Source organism: Anolis sagrei, chromosome 6 (assembly GCF_037176765.1).
Source record: "Anolis sagrei isolate rAnoSag1 chromosome 6, rAnoSag1.mat, whole genome shotgun sequence".
In the NCBI taxonomy this organism is placed as follows: domain Eukaryota; kingdom Metazoa; phylum Chordata; class Lepidosauria; order Squamata; family Dactyloidae; genus Anolis; species Anolis sagrei.
The window spans coordinates 54,092,419-54,113,091 of NC_090026.1; the positions used below are offsets into that span (position 1 = coordinate 54,092,419).

A 20,673-nucleotide genomic window follows, 5' to 3' on the forward strand; every position below is an offset into this window, starting at 1 on the left:
CTCATATATAATCAGGAAATATCTGTTCAGAAATAATGAAACATGTCTAGCTCTGTATGTAGACGGCAACTTGTACAAAGTAAATATAACATATTATACCATTCACTCAGGTTTACGTCACTTTTAAAGGAAAATTCATCCAGACTATTCCTAACTAGAACTGTTTCCATCTAGCTAACAGCAATAGTGCCATCAGCTACCCACCCCCCCATATCATATGCAAAAAAATGAAAAAACAATAAAAATGCCAATGTTTTTTTCTTTTTGGGAGATTCCTTACAAGGCAAGAAACCAACAAAAACCAACCAAACTCTAAAGCAAAGAGTTCCAACAAAATAAAAAATATAAAACAAAGGCGCAAGTGGAGGTAAGGACCGAGGCAAAGGCAGGGCAGGAATTTGGCTCATCTTGAGTATCTTTAAAGGTAACTTTCTTTAAAGGTAAGTTTATGAGGATGTTGTTTCATTACCGATTTGAGATAATAATTAACATTTGGCTGACATGCTTAATTTCTCTCCTTCTAGGGTCAAGTGGGGAAATTGTGGTCACTCAGACTACTATAATAAGCAAACCGATAAACACAAACTGAACACAACCCGGAGGCGCAAGTGGAGGTAAGGACCGAGACAAATACCAGGAAGCACAATAGGAGGCAAGGACAGAGGAAAAAGGAAGGGCAGGGCAGGGCAGTGATGAGGCAGAGACTGAGGGCACAAGGAGGCATGAGAAAGCACTGATGAAGCTGAGAGGCAGCAACAGTTCAGTTGCCCGGGGAGACATTGCAACATCAGAAGGAAGCAGGGGAGGAGAAGGGGGAGGGAGGGGTAAGGTCGAAGAGGCTGAACTGAGGAGGCAGCAGTCCTTCCTACCGAAGCTGCCTCTAAATGTTGAAGACTGGAACTCAGGGAAGGCGATTCCCCTGCCCCGAGCAGGTCCACGGCTTCCTCCGGCAAAAACTTTGAAGCCCTGCCTTTGGTAGGAAGGACTGCTGCCTCCTCAGTTCAGCCTCTTCGACCTTGGCCAGCCAGTGAGCAAATCCAGCATGGTGAAGCTGCTGCTGCTGCCGAATTAGTGGAACTGGCCAGGTGACGGGCACTTTTTGTGATTCAGGGGCCCTTAAATAAAGGACCCGAATCTAAGGAAGCAACATGCCAAAATTCAATGTCGTATAGATCCATTGCACTTCCCAAAAACAAAAAACAAAAATACAACCAAACACCCAAAACCCTGAAGCAAAACCAACAAAAAACAACCAAACTCTAAAGCAAAGAGTGCCAACAAAATAAAAAATATAAAACAAAGGCGCAAGTGGAGGTAAGGACCGAGGCAAAGGCAGGGCAGGAATTTGGCTCATCTTGAGTATCTTTAAAGGTAACTTTCTTTAAAGGTAAGTTTATGAGGATGTTGTTTCATTACCGATTTGAGATAATAATTAACATTTGGCTGACATGCTTAATTTCTCTCCTTCTAGGGTCAAGTGGGGAAATTGTGGTCACTCAGACTACTATAATAAGCAAACCGATAAACACAAACTGAACACAACCCGGAGGCGCAAGTGGAGGTAAGGACCGAGACAAATACCAGGAAGCGCAATAGGAGGCAAGGACAGAGGAAAAAGGAAGGGCAGGGCAGGGCAGTGATGAGGCAGAGACTGAGGGCACAAGGAGGCATGAGAAAGCACTGATGAAGCTGAGAGGCAGCAACAGTTCAGTTGCCCGGGGAGACATTGCAATATCAGAAGGAAGCAGGGGAGGAGAAGGGGGAGGGAAGGGGAAGGTCGAAGAGGCTGAACTGAGGAGGCAGCAGTCCTTCCTACCGAAGCTGCCTCTGAATGTTGAAGACTGGAACTCAGGGAAGGCGATTCCCCTGCCCCGAGCAGGTCCACAGCTTCCTCCGGCAAAAACTTTGAAGCCCTGCCTTCAGTAGGAAGGACTGCTGCCTCCTCAGTTCAGCCTCTTCGACCTTGGCCAGCCAGTGAGCAAATCCAGCATGGTGAAGCTGCTGCTGCTGCCGAATTAGTGGAACTGGCCAGGTGACGGGCGCTTCTTGTGATTCAGGGGAGCTTAAATAAATGACCCGAATCTAAGGAAACAACATGCCAAAATTCAATGTCGTATAGATCCATTGCACTTCCCAAAAACAAAAACAAAAAACAAAAATACAACCAAACACCCAAAACCCTGAAGCAAAACCAACAAAAAACAACCAAACTCTAAAGCAAAGAGTGCCAACAAAATAAAAAAATATAAAACAAAGGCGCAAGTGGAGGTAAGGACCGAGACAAAGGCAGGGCAGGAATTTGGCTCATCTTGAGTATCTTTAAAGGTAACTTTCTTTAAAGGTAAGTTTATGAGGATGTTGTTTCATTACCGATTTGAGATAATAATTAACATTTGGCTGACATGCTTAATTTCTCTCCTTCTAGGGTCAAGTGGGGAAATTGTGGTCACTCAGACTACTATAATAAGCAAACCGATAAACACAAACTGAACACAACCCGGAGGCGCAAGTGGAGGTAAGGACCGAGACAAATACCAGGAAGCGCAATAGGAGGCAAGGACAGAGGAAAAAGGAAGGGCAGGGCAGGGCAGTGATGAGGCAGAGACTGAGGGCACAAGGAGGCATGAGAAAGCACTGATGAAGCTGAGAGGCAGCAACAGTTCAGTTGCCCGGGGAGACATTGCAATATCAGAAGGAAGCAGGGGAGGAGAAGGGGGAGGGAGGGGGAAGGTCGAAGAGGCTGAACTGAGAAGGCAGCAGTCCTTCCTACCGAAGCTGCCTCTGAATGTTGAAGACTGGAACTCAGGGAAGGCGATTCCCCTGCCCCGAGCAGGTCCACGGCTTCCTCCGGCAAAAACTTTGAAGCCCTGCCTTCGGTAGGAAGGACTGCTGCCTCCTCAGTTCAGCCTCTTCGACCTTGGCCAGCCAGTGAGCAAATCCAGCATGGTGAAGCTGCTGCTGCTGCCGAATTAGTGGAACTGGCCAGGTGACGGGCGCTTCTTGTGATTCAGGGGAGCTTAAATAAATGACCCGAATCTAAGGAAACAACATGCCAAAATTCAATGTCGTATAGATCCATTGCACTTCCCAAAAACAAAAACAAAAAACAAAAATACAACCAAACACTCAAAACCCTGAAGCAAAACCAACAAAAAACAACCAAACTCTAAAGCAAAGAGTGCCAACAAAATAAAAAATATAAAACAAAGGCGCAAGTGGAGGTAAGGACCGAGGCAAAGGCAGGGCAGGAATTTGGCTCATCTTGAGTATCTTTAAAGGTAACTTTCTTTAAAGGTAAGTTTATGAGGATGTTGTTTCATTACCGATTTGAGATAATAATTAACATTTGGCTGACATGCTTAATTTCTCTCCTTCTAGGGTCAAGTGGGGAAATTGTGGTCACTCAGACTACTATAATAAGCAAACCGATAAACACAAACTGAACACAACCCGGAGGCGCAAGTGGAGGTAAGGACCGAGACAAATACCAGGAAGCGCAATAGGAGGCAAGGACAGAGGAAAAAGGAAGGGCAGGGCAGGGCAGTGATGAGGCAGAGATTGAGGGCACAAGGAGGCATGAGAAAGCACTGATGAAGCTGAGAGGCAGCAACAGTTCAGTTGCCCGGGGAGTCATTGCAACATCAGAAGGAAGCAGGGGAGGAGAAGGGGGGGGGAGGGGGAAGGTCGAAGAGGCTGAACTGAGGAGGCAGCAGTCCTTCCTACCGAAGCTGCCTCTAAATGTTGAAGACTGGAACTCAGGGAAGGCGATTCCCCTGCCCCGAGCAGGTCCACGGCTTCCTCCGGCAAAAACTTTGAAGCCCTGCCTTCGGTAGGAAGGACTGCTGCCTCCTCAGTTCAGCCTCTTCGACCTTGGCCAGCCAGTGAGCAAATCCAGCATGGTGAAGCTGCTGCTGCTGCCGAATTAGTGGAACTGGCCAGGTGACGGGCACTTCTTGTGATTCAGGGGCCCTTAAATAAAGGACCCGAATCTAAGGAAGCAACATGCCAAAATTCAATGTCGTATAGATCCATTGCACTTCCCAAAAACAAAAAACAAAAATACAACCAAACACCCAAAACCCTGAAGCAAAACCAACAAAAAACAACCAAACTCTAAAGCAAAGAGTGCCAACAAAATAAAAAATATAAAACAAAGGCGCAAGTGGAGGTAAGGACCGAGGCAAAGGCAGGGCAGGAATTTGGCTCATCTTGAGTATCTTTAAAGGTAACTTTCTTTAAAGGTAAGTTTATGAGGATGTTGTTTCATTACCGATTTGAGATAATAATTAACATTTGGCTGACATGCTTAATTTCTCTCCTTCTAGGGTCAAGTGGGGAAATTGTGGTCACTCAGACTACTATAATAAGCAAACCGATAAACACAAACTGAACACAACCCGGAGGCGCAAGTGGAGGTAAGGACCGAGACAAATACCAGGAAGCGCAATAGGAGGCAAGGACAGAGGAAAAAGGAAGGGCAGGGCAGGGCAGTGATGAGGCAGAGATTGAGGGCACAAGGAGGCATGAGAAAGCACTGATGAAGCTGAGAGGCAGCAACAGTTCAGTTGCCCGGGGAGTCATTGCAACATCAGAAGGAAGCAGGGGAGGAGAAGGGGGGGGGGAGGGGGAAGGTCGAAGAGGCTGAACTGAGGAGGCAGCAGTCCTTCCTACCGAAGCTGCCTCTAAATGTTGAAGACTGGAACTCAGGGAAGGCGATTCCCCTGCCCCGAGCAGGTCCACGGCTTCCTCCGGCAAAAACTTTGAAGCCCTGCCTTCGGTAGGAAGGACTGCTGCCTCCTCAGTTCAGCCTCTTCGACCTTGGCCAGCCAGTGAGCAAATCCAGCATGGTGAAGCTGCTGCTGCTGCCGAATTAGTGGAACTGGCCAGGTGACGGGCACTTCTTGTGATTCAGGGGCCCTTAAATAAAGGACCCGAATCTAAGGAAGCAACATGCCAAAATTCAATGTCGTATAGATCCATTGCACTTCCCAAAAACAAAAAACAAAAATACAACCAAACACCCAAAACCCTGAAGCAAAACCAACAAAAAACAACCAAACTCTAAAGCAAAGAGTGCCAACAAAATAAAAAATATAAAACAAAGGCGCAAGTGGAGGTAAGGACCGAGGCAAAGGCAGGGCAGGAATTTGGCTCATCTTGAGTATCTTTAAAGGTAACTTTCTTTAAAGGTAAGTTTATGAGGATGTTGTTTCATTACCGATTTGAGATAATAATTAACATTTGGCTGACATGCTTAATTTCTCTCCTTCTAGGGTCAAGTGGGGAAATTGTGGTCACTCAGACTACTATAATAAGCAAACCGATAAACACAAACTGAACACAACCCGGAGGCGCAAGTGGAGGTAAGGACCGAGACAAATACCAGGAAGCGCAATAGGAGGCAAGGACAGAGGAAAAAGGAAGGGCAGGGCAGGGCAGTGATGAGGCAGAGACTGAGGGCACAAGGAGGCATGAGAAAGCACTGATGAAGCTGAGAGGCAGCAACAGTTCAGTTGCCCGGGGAGTCATTGCAATATCAGAAGGAAGCAGGGGAGGAGAAGGGGGAGGGAGGGGGAAGGTTGAAAAGGCTGAACTGAGGAGGCAGCAGTCCTTCCTACCGAAGCTGCCTCTGAATGTTGAAGACTGGAACTCAGGGAAGGCGATTCCCCTGCCCCGAGCAGGTCCACGGCTTCCTCCGGCAAAAACTTTGAAGCCCTGCCTTCAGTAGGAAGGACTGCTGCCTCCTCAGTTCAGCCTCTTCGACCTTGGCCAGCCAGTGAGCAAATCCAGCATGGTGAAGCTGCTGCTGCTGCCGAATTAGTGGAACTGGCCAGGTGACGGGCGCTTCTTGTGATTCAGGGGAGCTTAAATAAATGACCCGAATCTAAGGAAACAACATGCCAAAATTCAATGTCGTATAGATCCATTGCACTTCCCAAAAACAAAAACAAAAAACAAAAATACAACCAAACACCCAAAACCCTGAAGCAAAACCAACAAAAAACAACCAAACTCTAAAGCAAAGAGTGCCAACAAAATAAAAAAATATAAAACAAAGGCGCAAGTGGAGGTAAGGACCGAGGCAAAGGCAGGGCAGGAATTTGGCTCATCTTGAGTATCTTTAAAGGTAACTTTCTTTAAAGGTAAGTTTATGAGGATGTTGTTTCATTACCGATTTGAGATAATAATTAACATTTGGCTGACATGCTTAATTTCTCTCCTTCTAGGGTCAAGTGGGGAAATTGTGGTCACTCAGACTACTATAATAAGCAAACCGATAAACACAAACTGAACACAACCCGGAGGCGCAAGTGGAGGTAAGGACCGAGACAAATACCAGGAAGCGCAATAGGAGGCAAGGACAGAGGAAAAAGGAAGGGCAGGGCAGGGCAGTGATGAGGCAGAGATTGAGGGCACAAGGAGGCATGAGAAAGCACTGATGAAGCTGAGAGGCAGCAACAGTTCAGTTGCCCGGGGAGTCATTGCAACATCAGAAGGAAGCAGGGGAGGAGAAGGGGGAGGGAGGGGGAAGGTCGAAGAGGCTGAACTGAGGAGGCAGCAGTCCTTCCTACCGAAGCTGCCTCTAAATGTTGAAGACTGGAACTCAGGGAAGGCGATTCCCCTGCCCCGAGCAGGTCCACGGCTTCCTCCGGCAAAAACTTTGAAGCCCTGCCTTCGGTAGGAAGGACTGCTGCCTCCTCAGTTCAGCCTCTTCGACCTTGGCCAGCCAGTGAGCAAATCCAGCATGGTGAAGCTGCTGCTGCTGCCGAATTAGTGGAACTGGCCAGGTGACGGGCGCTTCTTGTGATTCAGGGGAGCTTAAATAAATGACCCGAATCTAAGGAAACAACATGCCAAAATTCAATGTCGTATAGATCCATTGCACTTACCAAAAACAAAAACAAAAAACAAAAATACAACCAAACACTCAAAACCCTGAAGCAAAACCAACAAAAAACAACCAAACTCTAAAGCAAAGAGTGCCAACAAAATAAAAAATATAAAACAAAGGCGCAAGTGGAGGTAAGGACCGAGGCAAAGGCAGGGCAGGAATTTGGCTCATCTTGAGTATCTTTAAAGGTAACTTTCTTTAAAGGTAAGTTTATGAGGATGTTGTTTCATTACCGATTTGAGATAATAATTAACATTTGGCTGACATGCTTAATTTCTCTCCTTCTAGGGTCAAGTGGGGAAATTGTGGTCACTCAGACTACTATAATAAGCAAACCGATAAACACAAACTGAACACAACCCGGAGGCGCAAGTGGAGGTAAGGACCGAGACAAATACCAGGAAGCGCAATAGGAGGCAAGGACAGAGGAAAAAGGAAGGGCAGGGCAGGGCAGTGATGAGGCAGAGACTGAGGGCACAAGGAGGCATGAGAAAGCACTGATGAAGCTGAGAGGCAGCAACAGTTCAGTTGCCCGGGGAGTCATTGCAATATCAGAAGGAAGCAGGGGAGGAGAAGGGGGAGGGAGGGGGAAGGTTGAAAAGGCTGAACTGAGGAGGCAGCAGTCCTTCCTACCGAAGCTGCCTCTGAATGTTGAAGACTGGAACTCAGGGAAGGCGATTCCCCTGCCCCGAGCAGGTCCACGGCTTCCTCCGGCAAAAACTTTGAAGCCCTGCCTTCAGTAGGAAGGACTGCTGCCTCCTCAGTTCAGCCTCTTCGACCTTGGCCAGCCAGTGAGCAAATCCAGCATGGTGAAGCTGCTGCTGCTGCCGAATTAGTGGAACTGGCCAGGTGACGGGCGCTTCTTGTGATTCAGGGGAGCTTAAATAAATGACCCGAATCTAAGGAAACAACATGCCAAAATTCAATGTCGTATAGATCCATTGCACTTCCCAAAAACAAAAACAAAAAACAAAAATACAACCAAACACCCAAAACCCTGAAGCAAAACCAACAAAAAACAACCAAACTCTAAAGCAAAGAGTGCCAACAAAATAAAAAAATATAAAACAAAGGCGCAAGTGGAGGTAAGGACCGAGGCAAAGGCAGGGCAAGAATTTGGCTCATCTTGAGTATCTTTAATGGTAACTTTCTTTAAAGGTAAGTTTATGAGGATGTTGTTTCATTACCGATTTGAGATAATAATTAACATTTGGCTGACATGCTTAATTTCTCTCCTTCTAGGGTCAAGTGGGGAAATTGTGGTCACTCAGACTACTATAATAAGCAAACCGATAAACACAAACTGAACACAACCCGGAGGCGCAAGTGGAGGTAAGGACCGAGACAAATACCAGGAAGCGCAATAGGAGGCAAGGACAGAGGAAAAAGGAAGGGCAGGGCAGGGCAGTGATGAGGCAGAGACTGAGGGCACAAGGAGGCATGAGAAAGCACTGATGAAGCTGAGAGGCAGCAACAGTTCAGTTGCCCGGGGAGTCATTGCAATATCAGAAGGAAGCAGGGGAGGAGAAGGGGGAGGGAGGGGGAAGGTCGAAGAGGCTGAACTGAGGAGGCAGCAGTCCTTCCTACCGAAGCTGCCTCTGAATGTTGAAGACTGGAACTCAGGGAAGGCGATTCCCCTGCCCCGAGCAGGTCCACGGCTTCCTCCGGCAAAAACTTTGAAGCCCTGCCTTCGGTAGGAAGGACTGCTGCCTCCTCAGTTCAGCCTCTTCGACCTTGGCCAGCCAGTGAGCAAATCCAGCATGGTGAAGCTGCTGCTGCTGCTGCCGAATTAGTGGAACTGGCCAGGTGACGGGCGCTTCTTGTGATTCAGGGGAGCTTAAATAAATGACCCGAATCTAAGGAAACAACATGCCAAAATTCAATGTCGTATAGATCCATTGCACTTCCCAAAAACAAAAACAAAAAACAAAAATACAACCAAACACTCAAAACCCTGAAGCAAAACCAACAAAAAACAACCAAACTCTAAAGCAAAGAGTGCCAACAAAATAAAAAATATAAAACAAAGGCGCAAGTGGAGGTAAGGACCGAGGCAAAGGCAGGGCAGGAATTTGGCTCATCTTGAGTATCTTTAAAGGTAACTTTCTTTAAAGGTAAGTTTATGAGGATGTTGTTTCATTACCGATTTGAGCTAATAATTAACATTTGGCTGACATGCTTAATTTCTCTCCTTCTAGGGTCAAGTGGGGAAATTGTGGTCACTCAGACTACTATAATAAGCAAACCGATAAACACAAACTGAACACAACCCGGAGGCGCAAGTGGAGGTAAGGACCGAGACAAATACCAGGAAGCGCAATAGGAGGCAAGGACAGAGGAAAAAGGAAGGGCAGGGCAGGGCAGTGATGAGGCAGAGACTGAGGGCACAAGGAGGCATGAGAAAGCACTGATGAAGCTGAGAGGCAGCAACAGTTCAGTTGCCCGGGGAGACATTGCAATATCAGAAGGAAGCAGGGGAGGAGAAGGGGGAGGGAGGGGGAAGGTCGAAGAGGCTGAACTGAGGAGGCAGCAGTCCTTCCTACCGAAGCTGCCTCTAAATGTTGAAGACTGGAACTCAGGGAAGGCGATTCCCCTGCCCCGAGCAGGTCCACGGCTTCCTCCGGCAAAAACTTTGAAGCCCTGCCTTCGGTAGGAAGGACTGCTGCCTCCTCAGTTCAGCCTCTTCGACCTTGGCCAGCCAGTGAGCAAATCCAGCATGGTGAAGCTGCTGCTGCTGCCGAATTAGTGGAACTGGCCAGGTGACGGGCGCTTCTTGTGATTCAGGGGAGCTTAAATAAATGACCCGAATCTAAGGAAACAACATGCCAAAATTCAATGTCGTATAGATCCATTGCACTTCCCAAAAACAAAAACAAAAAACAAAAATACAACCAAACACTCAAAACCCTGAAGCAAAACCAACAAAAAACAACCAAACTCTAAAGCAAAGAGTGCCAACAAAATAAAAAATATAAAACAAAGGCGCAAGTGGAGGTAAGGACCGAGGCAAAGGCAGGGCAGGAATTTGGCTCATCTTGAGTATCTTTAAAGGTAACTTTCTTTAAAGGTAAGTTTATGAGGATGTTGTTTCATTACCGATTTGAGATAATAATTAACATTTGGCTGACATGCTTAATTTCTCTCCTTCTAGGGTCAAGTGGGGAAATTGTGGTCACTCAGACTACTATAATAAGCAAACCGATAAACACAAACTGAACACAACCCGGAGGCGCAAGTGGAGGTAAGGACCGAGACAAATACCAGGAAGCGCAATAGGAGGCAAGGACAGAGGAAAAAGGAAGGGCAGGGCAGGGCAGTGATGAGGCAGAGACTGAGGGCACAAGGAGGCATGAGAAAGCACTGATGAAGCTGAGAGGCAGCAACAGTTCAGTTGCCCGGGGAGTCATTGCAATATCAGAAGGAAGCAGGGGAGGAGAAGGGGGAGGGAGGGGGAAGGTTGAAAAGGCTGAACTGAGGAGGCAGCAGTCCTTCCTACCGAAGCTGCCTCTGAATGTTGAAGACTGGAACTCAGGGAAGGCGATTCCCCTGCCCCGAGCAGGTCCACGGCTTCCTCCGGCAAAAACTTTGAAGCCCTGCCTTCAGTAGGAAGGACTGCTGCCTCCTCAGTTCAGCCTCTTCGACCTTGGCCAGCCAGTGAGCAAATCCAGCATGGTGAAGCTGCTGCTGCTGCCGAATTAGTGGAACTGGCCAGGTGACGGGCGCTTCTTGTGATTCAGGGGAGCTTAAATAAATGACCCGAATCTAAGGAAACAACATGCCAAAATTCAATGTCGTATAGATCCATTGCACTTCCCAAAAACAAAAACAAAAAACAAAAATACAACCAAACACTCAAAACCCTGAAGCAAAACCAACAAAAAACAACCAAACTCTAAAGCAAAGAGTGCCAACAAAATAAAAAATATAAAACAAAGGCGCAAGTGGAGGTAAGGACCGAGGCAAAGGCAGGGCAGGAATTTGGCTCATCTTGAGTATCTTTAAAGGTAACTTTCTTTAAAGGTAAGTTTATGAGGATGTTGTTTCATTACCGATTTGAGCTAATAATTAACATTTGGCTGACATGCTTAATTTCTCTCCTTCTAGGGTCAAGTGGGGAAATTGTGGTCACTCAGACTACTATAATAAGCAAACCGATAAACACAAACTGAACACAACCCGGAGGCGCAAGTGGAGGTAAGGACCGAGACAAATACCAGGAAGCGCAATAGGAGGCAAGGACAGAGGAAAAAGGAAGGGCAGGGCAGGGCAGTGATGAGGCAGAGACTGAGGGCACAAGGAGGCATGAGAAAGCACTGATGAAGCTGAGAGGCAGCAACAGTTCAGTTGCCCGGGGAGACATTGCAATATCAGAAGGAAGCAGGGGAGGAGAAGGGGGAGGGAAGGGGAAGGTCGAAGAGGCTGAACTGAGGAGGCAGCAGTCCTTCCTACCGAAGCTGCCTCTGAATGTTGAAGACTGGAACTCAGGGAAGGCGATTCCCCTGCCCCGAGCAGGTCCACGGCTTCCTCCGGCAAAAACTTTGAAGCCCTGCCTTCAGTAGGAAGGACTGCTGCCTCCTCAGTTCAGCCTCTTCGACCTTGGCCAGCCAGTGAGCAAATCCAGCATGGTGAAGCTGCTGCTGCTGCCGAATTAGTGGAACTGGCCAGGTGACGGGCGCTTCTTGTGATTCAGGGGAGCTTAAATAAATGACCCGAATCTAAGGAAACAACATGCCAAAATTCAATGTCGTATAGATCCATTGCACTTCCCAAAAACAAAAACAAAAAACAAAAATACAACCAAACACTCAAAACCCTGAAGCAAAACCAACAAAAAACAACCAAACTCTAAAGCAAAGAGTGCCAACAAAATAAAAAATATAAAACAAAGGCGCAAGTGGAGGTAAGGACCGAGGCAAAGGCAGGGCAGGAATTTGGCTCATCTTGAGTATCTTTAAAGGTAACTTTCTTTAAAGGTAAGTTTATGAGGATGTTGTTTCATTACCGATTTGAGCTAATAATTAACATTTGGCTGACATGCTTAATTTCTCTCCTTCTAGGGTCAAGTGGGGAAATTGTGGTCACTCAGACTACTATAATAAGCAAACCGATAAACACAAACTGAACACAACCCGGAGGCGCAAGTGGAGGTAAGGACCGAGACAAATACCAGGAAGCACAATAGGAGGCAAGGACAGAGGAAAAAGGAAGGGCAGGGCAGGGCAGTGATGAGGCAGAGACTGAGGGCACAAGGAGGCATGAGAAAGCACTGATGAAGCTGAGAGGCAGCAACAGTTCAGTTGCCCGGGGAGACATTGCAACATCAGAAGGAAGCAGGGGAGGAGAAGGGGGAGGGAGGGGGAAGGTCGAAGAGGCTGAACTGAGGAGGCAGCAGTCCTTCCTACCGAAGCTGCCTCTAAATGTTGAAGACTGGAACTCAGGGAAGGCGATTCCCCTGCCCCGAGCAGGTCCACGGCTTCCTCCGGCAAAAACTTTGAAGCCCTGCCTTCGGTAGGAAGGACTGCTGCCTCCTCAGTTCAGCCTCTTCGACCTTGGCCAGCCAGTGAGCAAATCCAGCATGGTGAAGCTGCTGCTGCTGCCGAATTAGTGGAACTGGCCAGGTGACGGGCACTTCTTGTGATTCAGGGGCCCTTAAATAAAGGACCCGAATCTAAGGAAGCAACATGCCAAAATTCAATGTCGTATAGATCCATTGCACTTCCCAAAAACAAAAAACAAAAATACAACCAAACACCCAAAACCCTGAAGCAAAACCAACAAAAAACAACCAAACTCTAAAGCAAAGAGTGCCAACAAAATAAAAAATATAAAACAAAGGCGCAAGTGGAGGTAAGGACCGAGGCAAAGGCAGGGCAGGAATTTGGCTCATCTTGAGTATCTTTAAAGGTAACTTTCTTTAAAGGTAAGTTTATGAGGATGTTGTTTCATTACCGATTTGAGATAATAATTAACATTTGGCTGACATGCTTAATTTCTCTCCTTCTAGGGTCAAGTGGGGAAATTGTGGTCACTCAGACTACTATAATAAGCAAACCGATAAACACAAACTGAACACAACCCGGAGGCGCAAGTGGAGGTAAGGACCGAGACAAATACCAGGAAGCACAATAGGAGGCAAGGACAGAGGAAAAAGGAAGGGCAGGGCAGGGCAGTGATGAGGCAGAGACTGAGGGCACAAGGAGGCATGAGAAAGCACTGATGAAGCTGAGAGGCAGCAACAGTTCAGTTGCCCGGGGAGACATTGCAACATCAGAAGGAAGCAGGGGAGGAGAAGGGGGAGGGAGGGGGAAGGTCGAAGAGGCTGAACTGAGGAGGCAGCAGTCCTTCCTACCGAAGCTGCCTCTGAATGTTGAAGACTGGAACTCAGGGAAGGCGATTCCCCTGCCCCGAGCAGGTCCAAGGCTTCCTCTGGCAAAAACTTTGAAGCCCTGCCTTCGGTAGGAAGGACTGCTGCCTCCTCAGTTCAGCCTCTTCGACCTTGGCCAGCCAGTGAGCAAATCCAGCATGGTGAAGCTGCTGCTGCTGCCGAATTAGTGGAACTGGCCAGGTGATGGGCACTTCTTGTGATTCAGGGGCCCTTAAATAAATGACCCGAATCTAAGGAAGCAACATTGCAAAATTCAATGTCGTATAGATCCATTGCACTTCCCAAAAACAAAAACAAAAAACAAAAATACAACCAAACACCCAAAACCCTGAAGCAAAACCAACAAAAAACAACCAAACTCTAAAGCAAAGAGTGCCAACAAAATAAAAATATAAAACAAAGGCGCAAGTGGAGGTAAGGACCGAGGCAAAGGCAGGGCAGGAATTTGGCTCATCTTGAGTATCTTTAAAGGTAACTTTCTTTAAAGGTAAGTTTATGAGGATGTTGTTTCATTACTGATTTGAGATAATAATTAACATTTGGCTGACATGCTTAATTTCTCTCCTTCTAGGGTCAAGTGGGGAAATTGTGGTCACTCAGACTACTATAATAAGCAAACCGATAAACACTAAAGGGATGAAATCTCCTTTACAGGGAACATTGAAGTTTTTCTTCCTTTCTTATGCCTAGTTTCATTGTCAAGAGTGAATTGGGATGGAATTAGAGGGCGTACAGCTGGCTGATGTAAAGCGGATGTGATCAATTAGAAATGGCATTTTCCTTCTCCCAATTTTGGGAAATTCCTGAAAAACAAATCGGGACAGAATTTCCCCAAATTGCACATCCCTAACATAAACCCATGTTGCAAAGCATGCTCTCTGACATTTGGGTTGGGGAGGTTAGGGTGATGAGGGGCTTAGGTTGGGGTAGAAAAGTTTGTTTTGTCTTCCAGAGAATTTATCATTTTTCTCTTTTTTTAGCATTTCTTAGGTGTTGTTTTGTTTTTGTTTTTGGGACGTGCAATGGATCTATACAGGGGGGCTTGAGGGGTTTCAGCACCCCCCCCCCCCCCCGAAATTCTCACGGTGGTCTGCGAGTAGGCCTTACTGGTACATTATTTAAACTGTTATGTTTATTCATATCATGATCTGATCACCATGCTCAATATATCCCATATGCATGGGTGTATTGGGATAACGATACAACAGGTTTGCTAGGATAGACCCTCTTTCACTCAGACTGACCCCCCCCCCCCCCATAATCAAAATCCTGGCTATGGGCCTGGTGCAAACCTTCCTCTTCAGTCAGTGGTCACATGATCTTCTATCAAGTTGATCCCAGGACAAAAACCTAAACTACTGCTTTACAGCACTAGCAACCATTTTGGAGGGGCAGTGGATATAGAAAAATGGGAGGACCGTGCACCCCACCTAGCTGCCTCCTCATAATAACAATAGTCTTCCGTGAATGCTCCCTAGACCCCATCCCTAGGGTACACAGTTGCCCATTTCAAGCCCATTTGCCACCTGCCCTATTTGATCAAATGAGGATTTGTATAAATCCCTTCAAAACAAAAATGCCTGAGCCCAAGGAATGGAAAAATACAATCTTTGGCCTGATATTATTCAATGCCTGCCCCTGTAACATCCATACAATATTGAGAATCCATTGTTCCTGCTACAAAATGTGATGCTTGTAGGCTGGTCATGTCGCCTACTCTTTGCAACAGGGATATATGGCACTAGAAGTGTAATGTGTTGTAGAAAGCTTTCATGGCTGGAATCACTGTGTTGCTATGAGTTGTTTTGGGCTGTATGGCCATGTTCCACTAGCATTCAATGGGTATAGAAATGGGTATAGAAAATGGGTATAGAAAAATTGGAACTATACAGGTTGATACTGAGGAGAAGCAATTCATAGAGAAAAGTTGGTTTGGGGAACCTCGAACCAGCATAATAATGAGAATAAGAATAAATAACAAACTCTACAAATTAATATGTTCAAAAAAAGGGAAAGGCAGCAATGAGGTAGAGGCTGAGGTCAGGAGGAGGCAAGTTTTGTCCCCTGGGGAGACATTGTGACATCAGAAAGAGGCAGAGGAAGGGGAGGGATGGAGGGGGAGAAATCGTGACATCAGACGGGGAGGGTCTGTTGGGGAGGGGGTCCTGGGGAGATAATGGTGGAAAGGGAGAATGGGGCTGGCATGCTAGGAGGCTTCTTTAAAGGGAAGCTGCCATCTTTGCCTTCCTCTGAATCTGAAGGTGGGATTGTGCCCTAGGGGCTTATTGTGGTAGAATGTCACATCTCAGATCTTTACTTTCCAAAATTAATAGTTTGCAATCATTCAAGAAGCCCCCAGCTACATCCTAATAAAATATACAGATAGAAACACAGGACTGTTATGGCTCCCCTCATCCAGAAATCCAAAATGCTCCAAAATTCAAAACAGTCCATGTTGTTGGCTGAGAGTGACACCATTGATTTCTCAGTGTTCACAAACTTTGTTTTTGGGGTTTTCTTGGGTAGATTTATTCTGAGAGTGTGTGCCTTTCCTTCTGTCTTGGGCTGAGAGAGTGTGACTTGCCCAAAACCACCCATATTTATTTGGACTCCCCTTTCTTGTCCTTTGACTCAATCACTCCATTTCGCAAAATCCTAGAATATCTACAAAAGGCACAAAACGCCATTATACGAAAAAGTGGAAATGTAAATGTTTTGATAAAATATTTTCTTTCTGATAATATTAACTACTTATGGCATTGAATAGCTCTTATCTTGTGCTAACATATTGTTCTCCTTGACTGGCATTGTTCTGTTTTTATGTTTTGTTTTTTTGTCGTGTCAGGAGCGACTTGAGAAACTGCAAGTCGCTTCTGGTGCCTGGATGATTTGATTTATTATTATAATTATGGGAGGATTCTCTCATGTCCCCGCATGAGAAGCTGGAGTTGATAGAGGGAGCTCATCTGCCTCTCCTCAGATTCGAACCTGTGACCTGTCGGTCTTCAGTCCTGCCGGCACAGGGGTTTAACCCACTGCGCCACCGGAGATCCATTTTTCTGGTGGAGTACATCCTGAGACTTGATCAGTTTCAAACTCTCACACAGGTGTTTCACACATATATATATATATATATATATATATATATATATATACACACACACACACACACACACACACATAATTTTTTATTCGTGAATTTTCTTTATACAGCAATAAAAGCAGGGGAAATGGTAATAGAGGTGTAAGAGGGGGGAGGGAAAGGGATGGGGAGTAGGGGAAGGGAAAGAGAATACACACACACACACACACACACACACACATAAATATATATGGGGGGACGGGGGGGGGTGTCTTCTTCCGTTTCTCTCCATAGTTGGAATTTTCTGCTTGTATTTCTTCTTTCTTCGGATTTTCCCCGGTGATGGATCAGTCCTTATTTTATGTATATCCTTTGTGTGCATGTATATATACTCTTGTGTAGAGTATATTTAAAGGTAGGTTTATGTGAGTCAGCCCCTTCTCAAACTCCACACAAAATATTTTATTCATATGCTCCATTTTTCTCCTTCTAGTGGGGAAATTGTGGTCACTCAGACCCCAGCCTCTTTGCAAAAAGCTCCTGGGGACAGAGGTGACATTTAGTGCAAAGCTTCCTCTTCAGTCAGTACTAACATGAACTTATATCAAGTTGATACCAGGAAAAAAACCCAAACTACTGCTTTATAGCACTAGCAACCATTTTGGAGGGGCAATGGGTATAGAAAAATGGGAGGACCGTGCACCCCACCTAGCTGCCTCCTTATAACAATAGTCTTCCGTGATTGCCCCCTAGACTCCATCCCTAGGGTACACAGTTGCCCATTTCAAGCTCATTTGCCATCTGCCCTATTTGATCAGATGAAGATTTGTATAAATCCCTTCAAAACAAAAAAAAGCCTGAGTTCAAAGAATTGAAAAATAAATCTTTGGCCTGATATTATCCAATGCCTGCCCCTGTAATATCCATAGAATATCGAGAATCCATTGTTCCTGCGACAAGATGTGATGCTTGCACAAGGATAGGCTGGTCATGTTGCCTACTCTTTGCAACAGGGATATATGGCACTAGAAGTGTAATGTGTTGTAGAAAGCTTTCATGGCTGGAATCACTATGTTGCTATGAGTTTTTTTGGGGGGGTTTTATGGCCATGTTCCACTAGCATTCTCTCCAGACATGGAGGGGCAATGGGTATAGAAAAATTGGAACTATACAGGTTGAAGCTTGATACTGAGGAGAAGCAATTCATAGAGAAATGTTGGTTCGGGGACCCTCGAGCCAACATAATATTGAGAATAAGAATAAATAACAAACTCTACCAATTAATATATTCAAAAAAAAAGGAAAGGGCAGCAATGAGGTAGAGGCTGAGGTTCAAAGGAGGAAAATGCTGTCCCCTGGGGAGACATTGTGACATCAGGAGGCAAAGGAGGGGGGGGGGTGTTGTTGTTCATTCGTTCAGTCGTCTCCGACTCTTCGTGACCTCATGGACCAGCCTACGCCAGAGCTCCCTGTCGGCCGTTACCACCCCCAGCTCCCTCAAGGTCAGTCCAGTTACTTCAAGGATGCCATCCATCCATCTTGCCCTTGGTCGGCCCCTCTTCCTTTTACCTTCCACTTTCCCCAGCATAATTGTCTTCTCTAGGCTTTCTTGTCTCCTCATGATGTGGCCAAAGTACTTCAACTTTGTCTCTAGTATCCTTCCTTCCAGTGAGCAGCCGGGCTTTATTTCCTGGAGGATGGACTGGTTGGATCTTCTCGCAGTCCAAGGCACTCTCAGAACTTTCCTCCAGCACCACAGCTCAAAAGCATCGATCTTCCTTCGCTCAGCCTTCCCTAAGGTCCAGCTCTCACATCCGTAGGTGACTACAGGGAATACCATGGCTTTGACTAGGCGGGTCTTTGTTGCCAGTCTGATGTCTCTACTCTTCACTATTTTATCGAGACTGGACATTGTTCTCCTCCCAAGAAGTAAGCGTCTTCTGATTTCCAGACCAAGCGTGATCCCTGGGGAAGGCAATGGCAAACCACTCCAGTATCCTTGCCAAGAAAACTAAATGGACCAGTACAAGGAGGGGAGGTGGAGGGGGAGAAATTGTGACATCGGAGGGGGAGGAGGGTATGTTGGGGGAGGGGGTCCTGGGGAGATAATGTTGGAAAGGGAGAATGGGGCTGGCATGCTAGGAGGCTTCTTTAAAGGTGTTAGAGACTGGGAATTTAGGGTGACAGGACCAGGGCAGGGAGGAGATGAGATTTCAATGAGGTTTTTCAATAAGGCTTTATTTCAAGTTTATTTATTATTTATTTATTTACTTTACATGTATACCGCAGTTTCTCAGCCTAACAGGCGACTCAACGCGGTTTACAACAAAGGTACAACAGTCAACAATATACAATTTAAAACCATAAAAGCATAATACACGATATTGACACAACAATAACAACCCAATGCATCTCATGTTGATCAACATTGAGATGAACAGCCCTTGACCATTCAGGTCAAAGAACAAGGACTGTCCACACCTTGTGGCGCACTTACAAGCTTTTATATCAAACTGCTTTATCCAAACCTGCGACCTATCGGTCTTCAGTCCTGCTGGCACAGGGGTTTAACCTACTGCGCCACTGGGGGCTCTGCCGTCTAACCCAGATGAGAATAATAGAGAAAGAAAGAACCAGAGTGAGATACAGCTTTCATTATGAGGACTAAGCCATTTCAATAGCTTTTTCATTTCATATGTACCAGCACTCCTTGGCTAAAATCCTTGTGAAATGGCATCTCCCTAAAACTATGCTATTGCTAGCTTTTAAACCTTTTTTGTTTTTTTAATCTGGTTCAGGTACCCAGCAATGCCCAGGTTAGGTGATTTGTAATGCTATTTATTACAAGAAGTAAGTCTTTGCCTTTGTTTTTTAAGGAATGTTCCCATTAGAAAATGCCCAAGGATGAAGTACAATTTCCAAAATTGTGGGTCAATTCTCCTCAAATATGCTAGTTGTTGGCAATAGGCTACTTTCTCAAGCCTCCTCTGTTCAATGATTTCTCTGTATATAATATGCTGTTTTATTCACTGAAGTATGTATGTGTTCTTTGGTTTGCAGTTTTCCCTAACTGTGTGTTCTTGAGGTCGTGTGAGGAGCTGCAGACCTTATGACCAGGTCAGGCACTGTTTAGAACACAGTTTGAAAGTTGACAGTTGAGGAATGACCACTGAAGATGACAGTTGAAAACAGACAGTTAGAGAAGAGAGTTGTACAGAGCTGTATAGTGTTGAAGAGACTGATCAAGACTCAAAGGGAAAGACACAAATCAAAATGTTTTAAAGTTTAAACTAACAAGAAATTTGCCTGTATATTTAAGTGCATGAAGAACTGGACATGTTTAACCTGAAGAAGAGGAGGCTGAGAGGAGACATGATAGCCATATATGTAAGAGGAAATAATAGTGAGGAGGGAGCAAGCTTGTTTTCTGCTGCCCTGTAGACTAGGATACGGAACAATGGCTTCAAACTACAAGAAAAGAAATTCCATCAGAACATGAGGAGGAACTTCCTGACTGTGAGAGCTGTTCAGCAGTGGAACTCTCTGCCCCAGAGGGTGGTAGACGCTCCTTCTTTAGAAGCTTTTAAACAGAAGCTGGATGGCCATCTGTCAGGGGTGCTTTGAATGCAATTTTCCTGCTTCTTGGCAGGGGGTTGGACTGGATGGCCCATGATGTCTCTTCCAAGTCTATGATTTTATGATTTTAAGTTGTGAATAAAACAAGTTATTTTTAATGAAATCTGTCTTCTGAGAGCATGAAATAGATACAAGATGTTTATGGGAGATTAGATATGTTTTGAACACTAAGAATACTTCTGAAGATCTGCCAAATTACAACTCCCCAAATCAAGTTCAATCCCTCCCTTCCCAAAAAAAAAAGCTCTAGTATTTTCTGTTGGTTGTGTGGGTTCTGTGTGCCAAATCCGGTCCTGATCCATAATAAGTGGGGGTCACAGTCATCTCTGGAAGTGGGAACCACAGACATTGTCATATACATACAGTCACTTTTATTATATTTTTATTTAATTTACTATTTAGAAAGTTAGAATGATGCCTTGGATTTAAACTAACAAGAAATGTGCCTATATATTTAAGTGCATGAAGAGCTGGGCATGTTTAGCCTGAAGAAGAGGAGGCTGAGAGGAGACTTGATAGCCATGTATAAAATGTGAGAGGAAGTCATAGGGAGGGGGGAGCAAACTTTTAACAGTGTAACAGGATTGAGAAGAAAAGTAAAAGAGTGGAGTCTGTCTTAAGAATGGTGCTTTGGGATGGATAGCTGAGCTAGAGGCAGGACGAGGTGATCCTGTGTGA

General features: G+C 45.6%; 1 protein-coding gene across 3 annotated transcripts; it reads left to right on the forward strand.

Moving 5' to 3' along the window:
- Positions 1–313: 313 nt before the first annotated feature.
- LOC137097379 (uncharacterized) lies at positions 314–20,098 on the forward strand. Of its 3 annotated transcripts, none has more exons than XM_067470120.1 (15): positions 314–614; positions 1,472–1,561; positions 2,426–2,515; positions 3,379–3,468; positions 4,326–4,415; positions 5,274–5,363; positions 6,228–6,317; positions 7,181–7,270; positions 8,135–8,224; positions 9,091–9,180; positions 10,044–10,133; positions 10,997–11,086; positions 11,950–12,039; positions 12,897–12,986; positions 18,014–18,374. In XM_067470120.1, the coding sequence occupies exons 1-15, from the start codon at positions 502–504 to the stop codon at positions 18,177–18,179; spliced, it is 1,449 nt and encodes a 482-aa protein (XP_067326221.1). In that variant the 5' UTR covers positions 314–501; the 3' UTR covers positions 18,180–18,374. The 3 variants fall into 3 exon arrangements, with proteins under 3 accessions (XP_067326221.1, XP_067326223.1, XP_067326222.1); XM_067470122.1 differs by lacking the exon at positions 18,014–18,374 and adding an exon at positions 19,420–20,098 and having other exon boundaries at positions 315–614; XM_067470121.1 differs by lacking the exon at positions 18,014–18,374 and adding an exon at positions 13,849–14,528 and having other exon boundaries at positions 315–614.
- Positions 20,099–20,673: the final 575 nt, after the last annotated feature.